The following is an 11,375-nucleotide window of genomic DNA, read 5'->3' as shown; positions in this document are numbered from 1 at the left end:
TTATACAATTGTAAGGACTCAAAAAGTAAAGGCCCCAGCCCACCTAGAACAGTGATATCTTGTCCCACAAATCAAGTCCAAACAATAGAATTTTTTAGAGAGTGAGTAAATAGCTCAAGTGCAATACAAGGATATGTCCAAGTCTAAGACCGAAGAATTCAAAGTAGCAGATAAGTGCAATTGGAACAACAATTGAGGATAATATCCTCCTCAGGAAAGTCCCAGGATCAGTTTCTTGTATATAAGTTTAGTTCTGGTTCTTTACAAGGTAATCTTGTATTCTCCTCATTGGTCTCTTTCTACTTAAAAATTGTTCATCCTCTTTTTTCTAGGGGGTTCCCTTCATTTTATAGTCTCTTCCCTAACATCCCAGACCTCCATCTATATGCTTCAAGTGATTCCTTAGGATACTTGTCCCATTAGGATCTTTTTGGAGGTAGTAGAGAGAGTTGTTAGCTACGATATTGTTGTTCAAGGGTCATTTCCTTGTTAATGCAACTGATAAGATTAGTGCAGAGCATTCAATGCGGAGGTGGGAGGTATCTCCTTCAGGAAACTTCCTCCCACCAACCTCGCTCCATCATTTGTTCTTCTCCTATCCTCAGGCCTCTAAGGAATATTAGTTGTCATGATTCTTTTGCTCTTCTTGGGTAGGCATAGTCCTTGGAGTCTACTTTACCCATCTTAGCCCAGATTAGGCGAATTTATCCTCGGCTAGGACTCCTTGGTCTTCGAACCCCCCACAATAATCTTTATAAAAATAATCATATAAATTCCTTTAATATAAATAATTGATGTATAACTATATATAATTAATATATGCATTTACTTCATTAGTTAATTTAATGAATTAATAAAGAAAATCCCAAGGAATGCGCCACATGGCAGAATTTCAAGCTTTCTCGTGAGGTCTCTGCTTTTCTATATATCTAAACTATCTATAAGAGGATTCCTCACTTTGGACTAGATTTTTATGTGGTTCAGAAATACTCCTAAACCTTACTTTTAAAGGAAAAACTTGAGAATAACCTAGTAAAAATATATCTCAAATTTCATTTAAAATGCCTACAAAATAGGACACTCTCCTACAAATCCATGTCTTCAAAACAAACTTATCCAAAATTTAAAAAAAAAAAGAGGGAAATTATGACATTAGCCCAAAAAAAAGTCTCATCACACGTACAAAGCGTGTGTGATGAGGCTAGTGTATGTATATATATATATTGACATTTGGTTAATTAGGTTCCTCATTTGTTGCATGTACTTTGCATCATTTAGGTGCGGTTTGGATAGCTGAATGCGTCCAGCGTTCAGCGTTTCTAGCTTTTTTTTTTTTTTTTCCTGCGCACAGATTTCAACCAGGGACAGGAGACATTGTTCATCACTGTGCGGGTACTGTTCATGCACTGTTCATGAACAGTACACACACTTCTCAGCTTTTTTTTAAATTAAAAATGGGACCCGCAGTACTATTTACACATTTAAAAATTATTTTGCTATAATATTTTCAGTTTTCAGTCTTCAGCTGTATCCAAACGGACCCTAAGGGTAGGGGGCTGATGCTATTGCTGTGTCGATTTTGTTGTTGTTGCGTTGTTGATGCTTTGTTGCTGTGTTGATGCTGATATATTGTTGCTGTTGATGCTATGTTGCTGTTGATGCTGATTATTTTTAGAGGAGGCTTTGTATTAAAACTTGTGCCTTTGTGTTTTAATATGGTTCCATTTTAATAATTAGAATTAGAATTGTTTTGTACTATTTATATATGGTTTAGAACTTGGGCTTGTGAATTGTGATGTATAACAGGTATATATAATACGAGGATTTTTTTTTTTTTGCAATTTAACACCAAAATGCTAACAATTTCATTAGTTAGTATGATTTCCAAACTATTTAGAAAACTAACATTTCGAGTCTCTTAGACTTGAGTTCACTATAGCAACTTGAGTCTCAAAGCCTCGAGTTCCATGAGGTGTTAAAGTTGAGATGGGAAAAAAAAATTCACTTGGAACTCAATCTTAAAGATTCAAGTTCCTTAATAGAAAAATCCACGATCACTCCTCTTTTCTTTCTTACTTTCTCTTTCTTCTTCAGTTCACACAATTTCTTATTTTCTCTTTCTTTCTCTCGTCTCTTTGCCTTTGTTATTGCTCTCTTCTCTCTTCTTCAATTTTTTTTGCATAAATTTATTTGGCCATTAACAGTAAGATCGATCACTCTCTCTCTTCGATTTACATTATACGCAACAAAAGCCCCTGAAGTACTAGTTCATCCCCCCCCCCCTCTCTCTCTCTCTCTCTCTCTGTTTGCGATTTTGGTAGCCGATCTAGTGGTGGCCGTGGTTGTGGGCTGGTGCACCTTAGTCGGATACGCACGGTCAAGTTGTGTGTGCAGCCGTGGCCAAATTTTTTTTTTGAAATATTTCATCAAAACACATCGATTTGACAACTTACTTTAAAGAAATAATCCTAAAATCATCTCAAAGTCTCTCTTGTTCTCTCCATCTCCTCTCTCTCTCTCTCTCACCCATGGCTCTAGTAGTCCAACTCTCCCTCAGACTCCCTCCATCTCTCACTTTATTATATACTAATACTCTTAAATTGGTATATGTATACCATTATATGAAAAACATTCTTAGCAATATATAGAAAATATAAATATAAATATAAATATATTTATTAATTTATTAATAAACGTATTCTGTCGCATTTGTATCCTATTTTTTCAAAAGTTTCTGTGTCGCTGCACCACACCTTAACCCAAATCCACACCCATGCTTCCTAAGCAGGAATTGGAGTATTGGAGTTGTTATATAGGATCATTGGGAATGGTTATGGCCTCGCTTTCTTAGAATATTACTCTTCCACAAACTATTGCTGAAGTTGAAGCCTTGGCTGCAGTTCGAGCTTTAGAGTTTGCAAGAGAGCCGGGGGGTTGAATCTGCAATCCTTGAAGGCGATTCAGAGCAGGTCATAAATGCCCTTAAGGATGCCTCTCCTTCCTTTGCTGCCTTTGGTCTTTTAATTCAGGATGCTCAATCTTTAATAGAATCCTTCTATTGTATTAGTTTTTCTTATGTTCGGTGTAAAGGAAAATTTTGTAGCTCATAACCTTACTAGACATGCTAATTATGTCATATGATTTTTTAGCATGGATGGAAGATGTCTCATTACACCTTTTGGTTGTAATTCAAGCCGATTTGGCTGACCTTAGTAAAATTCACAGCTTCTTTCTCAAAAAAAAAAAAAAAAAAAACTAGTTTCTTATGTATGCTTTTCATCATTCAACAAGTCTACTCAAATGTTTCTGGTTATCTCCCTGTGGTAAACCAGCCGACATAACAAACCTTTTTAACTTCTCATATTGTTCTTTAATGCATAATTTCTGACTTATGAAAATGAATATGTTCATCTAGCGCATCCCATTTGTTGGTATGAAGATCCGATACATGTAAGTATAGCCTAACTTCTTCAGTACATACTGCATGCATGACTAGTACACACATTTAGATCATTGAAAGAGAAGAGAACCATAACACAGGCCTTCAATTTTAAGACACAAGACACTGTTATAAGAATAGAAGTACGCACAGGAATTTGAATTACACCATCCATCTTCCATCCAAGAGTCATAGTAATTTATCAAAATGGATTAGAAATAATTATTGCAAGGAGAAAGAACATAACATGGGGAAACTATTTTTCTTACCAAAATTTTTTACATGAGACAAATCATCTTCTGATCCAGGGCAGTAACTTATGTTCAGAACTGGGCACTAGAAAAAGGAGAGAAAAATAAGAAGATAATAAAAGCAGAGAAGAGTACAACCAAAATTCAGATGTCTAAACCATTTTTAACTTTGCTTTTCATTTTGTTTTTTAAAGTTTTCTGCAAAATTATTCTTGATAGGAATGTCAATTATTAAATCATTAGATGCCTTTTTTAGAAGCATCTATGCACTAAGAAGCTAGCATTACGTAAGATAGCCAAAAATGAATAACAAATGCTAATATACAAATATTAGATCCAATATGTGTCTAAATTAAGTGAAAAAATAAATGAGGAAGTATAATATTAAGAAGAAAAGAAGAATGGTAGCACGAACGGACCATTTAGGTTCGTGCCAGAGTGGGCAGGGTTGCCTGACAAGAGACAAAAGGAGGGGCTGAGAATTGATGGTAGCAAAAAACATGTATCATGGTCTATACCAGCACAAATAAGCCTTTAGAGGCCTCAATACTTTGATTTCTCCCGAGCAACTAAACTAAAAAAGACAACCTTAATCCAAACACAAAATTGTCAGTTGTCACTCATCCCATTTGAAGAAGAAAAACCCTTCTTAATTATAATTTTGTAGATTTCAAAAGCTCCGAAACAGAATTTGCAAGACATGAAAAAATGCCAGTGAATCGTTTTCACTTCTGAAGTATCTGAGACAACCTTCAAAAGTGTCTGAGACAACCTTCAAACATAAGATCGTGATGTCTTCTACTTTTTAGACAAGTGATAACTGTGTAAAGAGAAGTAACCATTACAAGCTTTCTAATTCTGCTATCTTTTTCCCTCAGAAGAAACCGGCATTATTGAAAATCAAGCACAACCCAATGAGAGAAAGTAATCAAGGCATCTAATGTAGACAACAAAAATCAAGCCCACCCCAAGCTTCACTTTGATATTAACAAAAAATAATAGTTACACAAGGTTTCTCATACATTTATGGAAAGAAAAAAAAAATACAGCTGTTCTTTATACACTTATCAAACAGCTGGATTTCTTCTCTCATGTTTCAAAAAAGAAAAATATAATAAATAGAAAGTCAAAAAAAAAAAGTATGTAACAAATATCACTCTCAACATTATGGTTGCAAACAAATATATTTTATTCTGTTGTTTTAAATAAGAAGCTTCCAAGGGCCACGTGTGGGGTTCCTTCCCCCATGACTGTTGTCAAGCTGATCTCTTTCTCTCGTATTCGATCAAGTTCCATTACCACATAGCTCATGGTAGGTCGCCTCTCACTCGAAGGTTGGACACATTGGACTATCAGTTGTATGACCTCTTCCATGCCTTCAGCTGTAAAGGTATTGTCCAATCTTTGATCAATGATGTTGGAGAACTTGCTATCTTCTTGATTATTTTGCACCTTAAAGGAGAAATACAAAAAAAATTTAGCTCCAAATAAATTCCAATCAAACAAGCGCCTCAAAGCTACTGCCTTTATAGCCATATTGTCAATTTGCTTAAAAAAAAATCACTTAAAGCTTGCATAGGACAGTCAAAATCTTGAAGGCTACAAAGACATAAACATGCACAAGCAAATGCACATATTTCTTTTTGAATGAGCTACCATGATGATATCTGCAGTGACCGACCCACAAACACACAATCATCTGCTGATCAACATATGATTTAGAGAAGCTGATAGAAGCATTCACTATTGTATTAAGACAATCACGTACCCATTCAACCAAGTTCTGATTTGAGTCAAAAGAAGGTGATTCAGTTGCTTCCCGCCCACTTACTAACTCCAGAAGGAATACGCCAAAACTGTATACATCACTTTTTTCAGAAAATCGCCTGAACTCTATCACTCTGCATCAGTGAACAGAATATAGATCGAGTGATTAACAATGTATCATCTAATTAGTCATAGAGTTAACCCCAAGGGTAGCATAGCAATTGAGGACCACACCTCATGAAGTGAAAGTCACAAGGATGACTCCCCCACCCCTTTTTGGGGCCATTCATGAAAAAACAAGGACAATTAAAGAGTAGTAGTCTGGAAAATAATGAAATGGAAAATTAAGGAGTATTACTCCGGGGAGAGGAATATCTCATCTGCTAGCACTTGAGAAGATGGGCCTGCAATATCAGCTCTTCCGAGGAAATTACGAAGTCCTGCATCTGCAACCTTAGGTATAAAATTTTCATCTACAAGAACATTGGCTGTTTTGAAATTCTTATGTATCAAACGGGGAGACAGGGAGTGAAGATGAGCCAAACCTGCACATAGACAACAGGAGCAATGAGATCTAGATGACTAAGGTAGCAGGTGCTTCAAGACCTTTTGCATATGAAGGAGGAACTTTCAAATAACTGAAAGCCTTACAGTAGCTTACAAAAGAATTTGTGGGACCAATATCAATATTTCGATATTTTATCTAAAGAATAGAAAAACGGATACCAGGAAAGCCACAAATGCTCACTGATTTTGCAGAGGATCACCTTTAGCTGCACCTAGGGCTATTGTAAGTCTAAGCTTGAATTCTAGCAATTCATTTGGAAGTTTCCCAGTGCCTGCAAAGGGAAAATCAATTCTTCAACATGGATCGGAATTAAATGTTGCAGAGGGCAAAGCCTATGTATATACTAAGCTGATATCTAGAACACAGAAGAAATGTTATATTGATAATAGTTTTGGTTACATACTGGATGCAGTTTAAGGTGAAGATCTATGGATAAGATTTTGTATGGAGAAAAGATACAGTTAAGAAATGTTAGCTTCACCAAAATACTTTAGTTAACTGAGGTAAATAAAAGCAAATATGGTGACTGGATAGAGAGTTACCGTACAAGTGACTGGAAATGTTTTTATTGGGTACATGCTCATATACAAGAAACTGCAGATTATTTTCCTGACAATAGCCCAATAGAGTCACAAGATTTCGATGCCGAATAGGTGAAAGGTAGCGTACCTGATAGTTAAAGTCAGTGCTGTTAGATCCAGCCATGAAAAATACTAAATTAAGAGATGTACTGTAGTAAAAAAACATGACAGGAAAACCAAGGAAAAAGATACAAGGTAAATCCATATACCAGTCCATTAGATTCATGAAATAAGAAAAGCAGGAAAAGATAAGAAACTCTTTTTAAATGTTTTAGTGTATTTGACTCCAAGAAGCCCAGAAAAGGCGTTCTTCAGTTTGAACTGACTTGTTTTTCAATATATAACAAGGGAGAATGGACATGAAGTATGACATTAGATTGGTTGGGCAGACTGGCAAAGGTTTAATCAACATCTCACCAATTAACTGGGAGAAGACTTTGTGGAGTTGACTTTGAGTTGTATATATTAATTCATTATATGATTCTGCAGTTCCAATGTATAAAATAAAAACCCCAATGGCTTTTGCTACTGTAAGCTTCCCACCGATGATTTTTGTTTTTTGTTTTTTTGTTTATATGCATTTCACCTCGAAATAAGAAATAGTATTGATATTGATACTAGATATTAAAAAAAGCATATTAATATTAAATAAAACAAAAAAGTAGTAAATATAAAATATAAATGAATGAATAAATAAATAAAAAAACCCTTCACCCTAGCCTACGCTACTGTCCAAAGGATTTCTCATGTGACAAGCACTGATCAACATCTGCAAGGCACTGCTTCAACCATCCAGAACAAGGAATTTGGAAGAGAAATAGAAAAAATAAAGGCAGCCAATACCATACCATGACATGTCATGGTGGAAGCAAAATTGAATACTATAAAGAAGCTTAAAAAGGAAAGCATTGTTTGTAATAAATGTTCAAATTCGCTAGTCAATTCTAGGAAAGTTTGTTAAGTATGATTTCATCTAAAGTGAACCTTAAATATAATAGGGAGATTTCAGATTGAAAAGAAAAGTGCTTTTGCATCTAGAATATGTTGTTTTAATCCGCTTCAGCAGTTCCCTAATATGTATATGAATTCATTTTTTTGTTGCTGGGTTTAGCTGTCTGGGAGGAAAGTGATGATCACCTCATCGATAAATTCCTGGCTAGGTGCTCCAAATCGCTTCTTGATGGCCACAAGCACCCCATCATTAAGCCAGCCCTCATATACCTCCCCAAATTTTCCTTCCCCGATTAATTGTTTATCACTAAAATTTTTTGTGGCAAGAGACAATTCTTCCATCTCAAAGCGCCTTGTTTCTCGAAATGACAACTCAACTCCAACATGTCTTCCCACTGCAGGTTATCATAACAGACTATGAACTGATTGTTCTTTACATTGAGCTTGCCTCTTTTGAAAACCTCATAGAAACGTATATGGCGTAAAAGTTACCTTGAACAGACGGATCAGAGGATCCTGTCTCAGAAGTTCTTGCAGCGCTTCTTTGGTGAGAGAGGCAGAACCATATAAAGAAGATAACTATCCCCACCAATGCCACGGCTCCTGCAGCAGCTCCTATTATTGCTGCAAGATGCCCTGACATCTGGTATGGGAAGCACTTCAGCTAAGCTGTACAGTATAATTGGGATTCAAATAGTTATGCATTGAACCTGGAATACAAAGGATACCACAAGCAAAAGAATCATAATCTACTGGGGAAAGAAAAGTGGCAAAAAATAAAAAGCAAGCAGTATTCATGCTTATTAAATTTCTATAAGCAAATGGATAATAGAAACACATTGGGCAGCAATGATAACCCTCAATCAAGAGTGGATAATTATTCAGAAACATAGATGGCAAGTCTATTAAAAATTTTCTGAAAGGGAGTAAACCAAACATGAAACAATATTCAGAATTAGGGTATGTATATGTTAGTAATTTGGTTGGATTTGACCTGACTATAACCCACAGCCCATGGATCATCCACATGGGTTATCTGATAAGTGGATTTAAAGTTGAGTTCAAAACTGATCGTGGAGTAATAACAATGAGTGGTTGGACGATTATAGGATCACTCATCCTACTACTGGGTTCATCCCTATTTGTATTTAAATACTCCTTCAACAGTCTGAATACAGAGAGAAATTGGGAGAACTAAAGTGTACTTACAATTTCTAAGTGCTCTCTCAAGCAAGTCATCTAAGTTTGAATACAGAGAGAAATTGTGAGAACTAAAGTTTATCTACAATTTCTAAGTGCTCTCTTAAGCAAGTCATCTCTCTAGAGGGACACCATCAAGAGTACTCTAGAACTTGGAGCATGGGGAATCATGAAAGAGACTATAGTAGCCTCTCCAGTGACAAGAAGGTGCTCCAAGAACTGTAGAGGTCATGAGGAGGAGTTTGTAAAGAAAGCAAAGATAAAGATCCGGCAAGTGCTTAATCGGTTCTACAAAGGTATGTGAATAATATGGCCATCTAATATATTCAACAGTTTGGAACAGAGAGAGAAGGGAAGTGGCTCAAATATACTAAAAAACTTGTAGATTCCAGAATTTTTAGTATATTTAAGCTACCTTCCCCTCTCTTTCTCATCTCCCTCCATCCCTCCCATCCAAACATAGGGTATGCGAAACACAACTGACTGTTTTTACCCCCAAAGAGAACTGCAAAGAACATAACTAAAAGTGCAGAAAGCTTGCATTGATGTTGAAATAAGTACGGAAAAACTGACATCATGACTGATTATGCGAATTAACCACTTAAATAAAGTCTACAAATACCAGTTCAATTAAGACATAGTTACAAGGCTAAATATGATCATTCAGAAACTCTAATTGCATGCTTTGTATTCAAATCAGAGATGCATGTAATGTAAGGTATTGAACCAGAACTCAAATCACCATCTGAAACTTTTGAACTAGTTGAAATTAAAAAAGCATAAATAGGAAAAGGGGGTCCAGACCTGAATTCCAAGGGAAGTAATGCAGCCAGATCTCTAAGAACCGCAGCTTCATTTGCCAATGACAAAGTGAAATGAATCTTCTAAATACCACTACTAACAGCCAAATCAGTATTCACCCACATTCCCAACATTGAAAAGGAATCCTCTATTTAAGGCAAAACCCAGCAATGAAATCAAGAAGATACCCCAAATAGTATATCCTACTTAAAAAAAAAAAAATCAATGAAACCCAATTAGGATCACGACCAAATCTTCAAGTCCCGGTACAGTACTAGGTCCAATCAGAATCACTATACTTCTTCAGTGGGCGATGATACAGACATACCAAAAAGGGTGATGATAAATACAGATACGTACCAGCTACTCTCTTAACTCCAAGAATGAAAACCCGGAAGCCTCTCTTACCTGTCTGTCTATCAAACTTTGTTGTTGTACTTTTAGTATTAAAAAAATTAATGGTAATGCTTTCTCACACTCACTCACTCACTCACTCTCTCTTTCTCTCTCTCACTGTATCATCGTTGGATACAAACAATGCCGACAGAAAGTGACATAGCGCCGACAACACTTTCAGGAGTCTATTTTCACACTCGCTCCACTTCCCATCTCTACCAAACCACCCAACTCAAAAATTATCCATATAAATACAAAACCCCACAACCCCAAAAACCCAAAAAAAAAAAAAAAAAACTCCTGTTATGCTTTTGATGATTCAAAAAGACACCAACAAAAACAAATCCATACCAGCAAAAAAAGGTGAAAAAGTATTGAAGAAGCACAGGAATAAAAACTTATCAACAAGGAAAGAGAAAGAGAGAGAAAGAGTGTGTGTGTGCGTGTGTGTGTGTTAATTTTTAGTTTGTTGTGTGTGCTGTAAAGCAGTACAATGGTTGTCTGATACTGCAAGTTGAAGAGGGTTTATTTTTCTAGAGTGTCCTGTACAGAGCATCTTTGGCTGTAACGGATTCACAGTACATATGAGAGAGAGAATGAAAGAGAGAGAGAGAGATACAGAGAAGAAGAGAGAGAGAGGGAGAGTTGCCCCTACCAGCTTGGCTTTACACTGATATACTATTCGAATGGCAGTCTTATTTTTTGTTAATTGAAAAAAAAAATATTGTTTATTTATTTATTTTTCTGTACAAAAAAGAAGAAAAAAAAAAAAAAAGAGAATTGAGATGGATGAAAGAAAGAGATTCCAAAGTGTTTGTAGTTTGTGGGGTTGCTATCCCCACCAGCCAGCTATGTTGACATTGCTCCTACTCACCTATTTTATATTGCTTATATTAAATATTATCTATAAAAAAAATATTGCTTATATATATATATAATAAATAAATTATTAAAAGCAAAAGGAAAATATAACGGCTACCTCTACGGCTCTACACTTTTTTTTTTTTTTTTTTCACTTTTCTTTACTTTTATATTTTTTATTAATTTTTATTTAATTTTCCCTTACGTGAACACTTCGGATTCTAGGCACTATTAGGCATTAGCATATTACGATGATAATGATGATGATCAATTGTTTAAGAGCTGGCCTAAGTTGTTTGAGATGTATCCCCCATGATAGATAGAAAGTCATTCTATATTTCCTCCTTTTTGTTTTTATTTTTTTATTTGGAGCTCTTGAGAATAATTAATGGGGGAGTTGTATGTTATTTATTTGATCTTGACCAAAATTGGGAAAATGACTTTTACAAAATAGTTCACTTGTAGCATCATTAGATTGGGACATAACGTAAAATAAAATGATTTAGATTTCAGTTTTTTTTGAGTTTCTCGTAGATAAAAAGTGAAATAATCTCTCAAAA

General features: G+C 35.5%; 1 protein-coding gene across 4 annotated transcripts; it reads right to left on the bottom strand.

The window, feature by feature from the left end:
- Nucleotides 1-4,633: 4,633 nt before the first annotated feature.
- On the bottom strand, nucleotides 4,634-9,985 carry LOC142622189 (putative serine/threonine-protein kinase PBL3). Of its 4 annotated transcripts, none has more exons than XM_075795621.1 (8): nucleotides 9,562-9,985; nucleotides 8,050-8,226; nucleotides 7,744-7,952; nucleotides 6,568-6,694; nucleotides 6,225-6,296; nucleotides 5,816-6,002; nucleotides 5,459-5,591; nucleotides 4,634-5,142 (listed from the first exon to the last, which is right to left on the bottom strand). In XM_075795621.1, exons 2-8 carry the CDS (start codon nucleotides 8,198-8,200, stop codon nucleotides 4,879-4,881), a joined length of 1,143 nt encoding a protein of 380 aa, XP_075651736.1. In that variant the 5' UTR covers nucleotides 8,201-8,226; nucleotides 9,562-9,985; the 3' UTR covers nucleotides 4,634-4,878. The 4 variants fall into 4 exon arrangements, with proteins under 4 accessions (XP_075651736.1, XP_075651738.1, XP_075651739.1 ...); XM_075795623.1 differs by having other exon boundaries at nucleotides 5,816-5,903; nucleotides 9,562-9,948; XM_075795624.1 differs by having other exon boundaries at nucleotides 5,816-5,903; nucleotides 8,050-8,267; nucleotides 9,562-9,943.
- Between the last annotated feature and the right edge of the window lie 1,390 nt (nucleotides 9,986-11,375).

The sequence above is a fragment of the Castanea sativa genome, chromosome 1 (assembly GCF_040712315.1).
Source record: "Castanea sativa cultivar Marrone di Chiusa Pesio chromosome 1, ASM4071231v1".
NCBI classification, from domain to species: Eukaryota; Viridiplantae; Streptophyta; class Magnoliopsida; order Fagales; family Fagaceae; genus Castanea; species Castanea sativa.
Note: the sequence above shows the minus strand (reverse complement) of the source record. Positions and strands in the feature narration are given on the sequence as shown.

Excerpts from the sequence above, each read along its gene's own strand:
- LOC142622189 (XM_075795621.1), bottom strand. The coding sequence starts at position 8,200 with ATGTCAGGGCATCTTGCAGCAATAATAGGAGCTGCTGCAGGAGCCGTG. Across the intron at positions 5,592-5,815 it reads GAGATATTCCTCTCCCCGGA|AGTGATAGAGTTCAGGCGAT; the intron begins GTAATACTCCTT and ends TCACTGATGCAG. Across the intron at positions 5,143-5,458 it reads ATCAGAACTTGGTTGAATGG|GTGCAAAATAATCAAGAAGA; the intron begins GTACGTGATTGT and ends TTCTCCTTTAAG.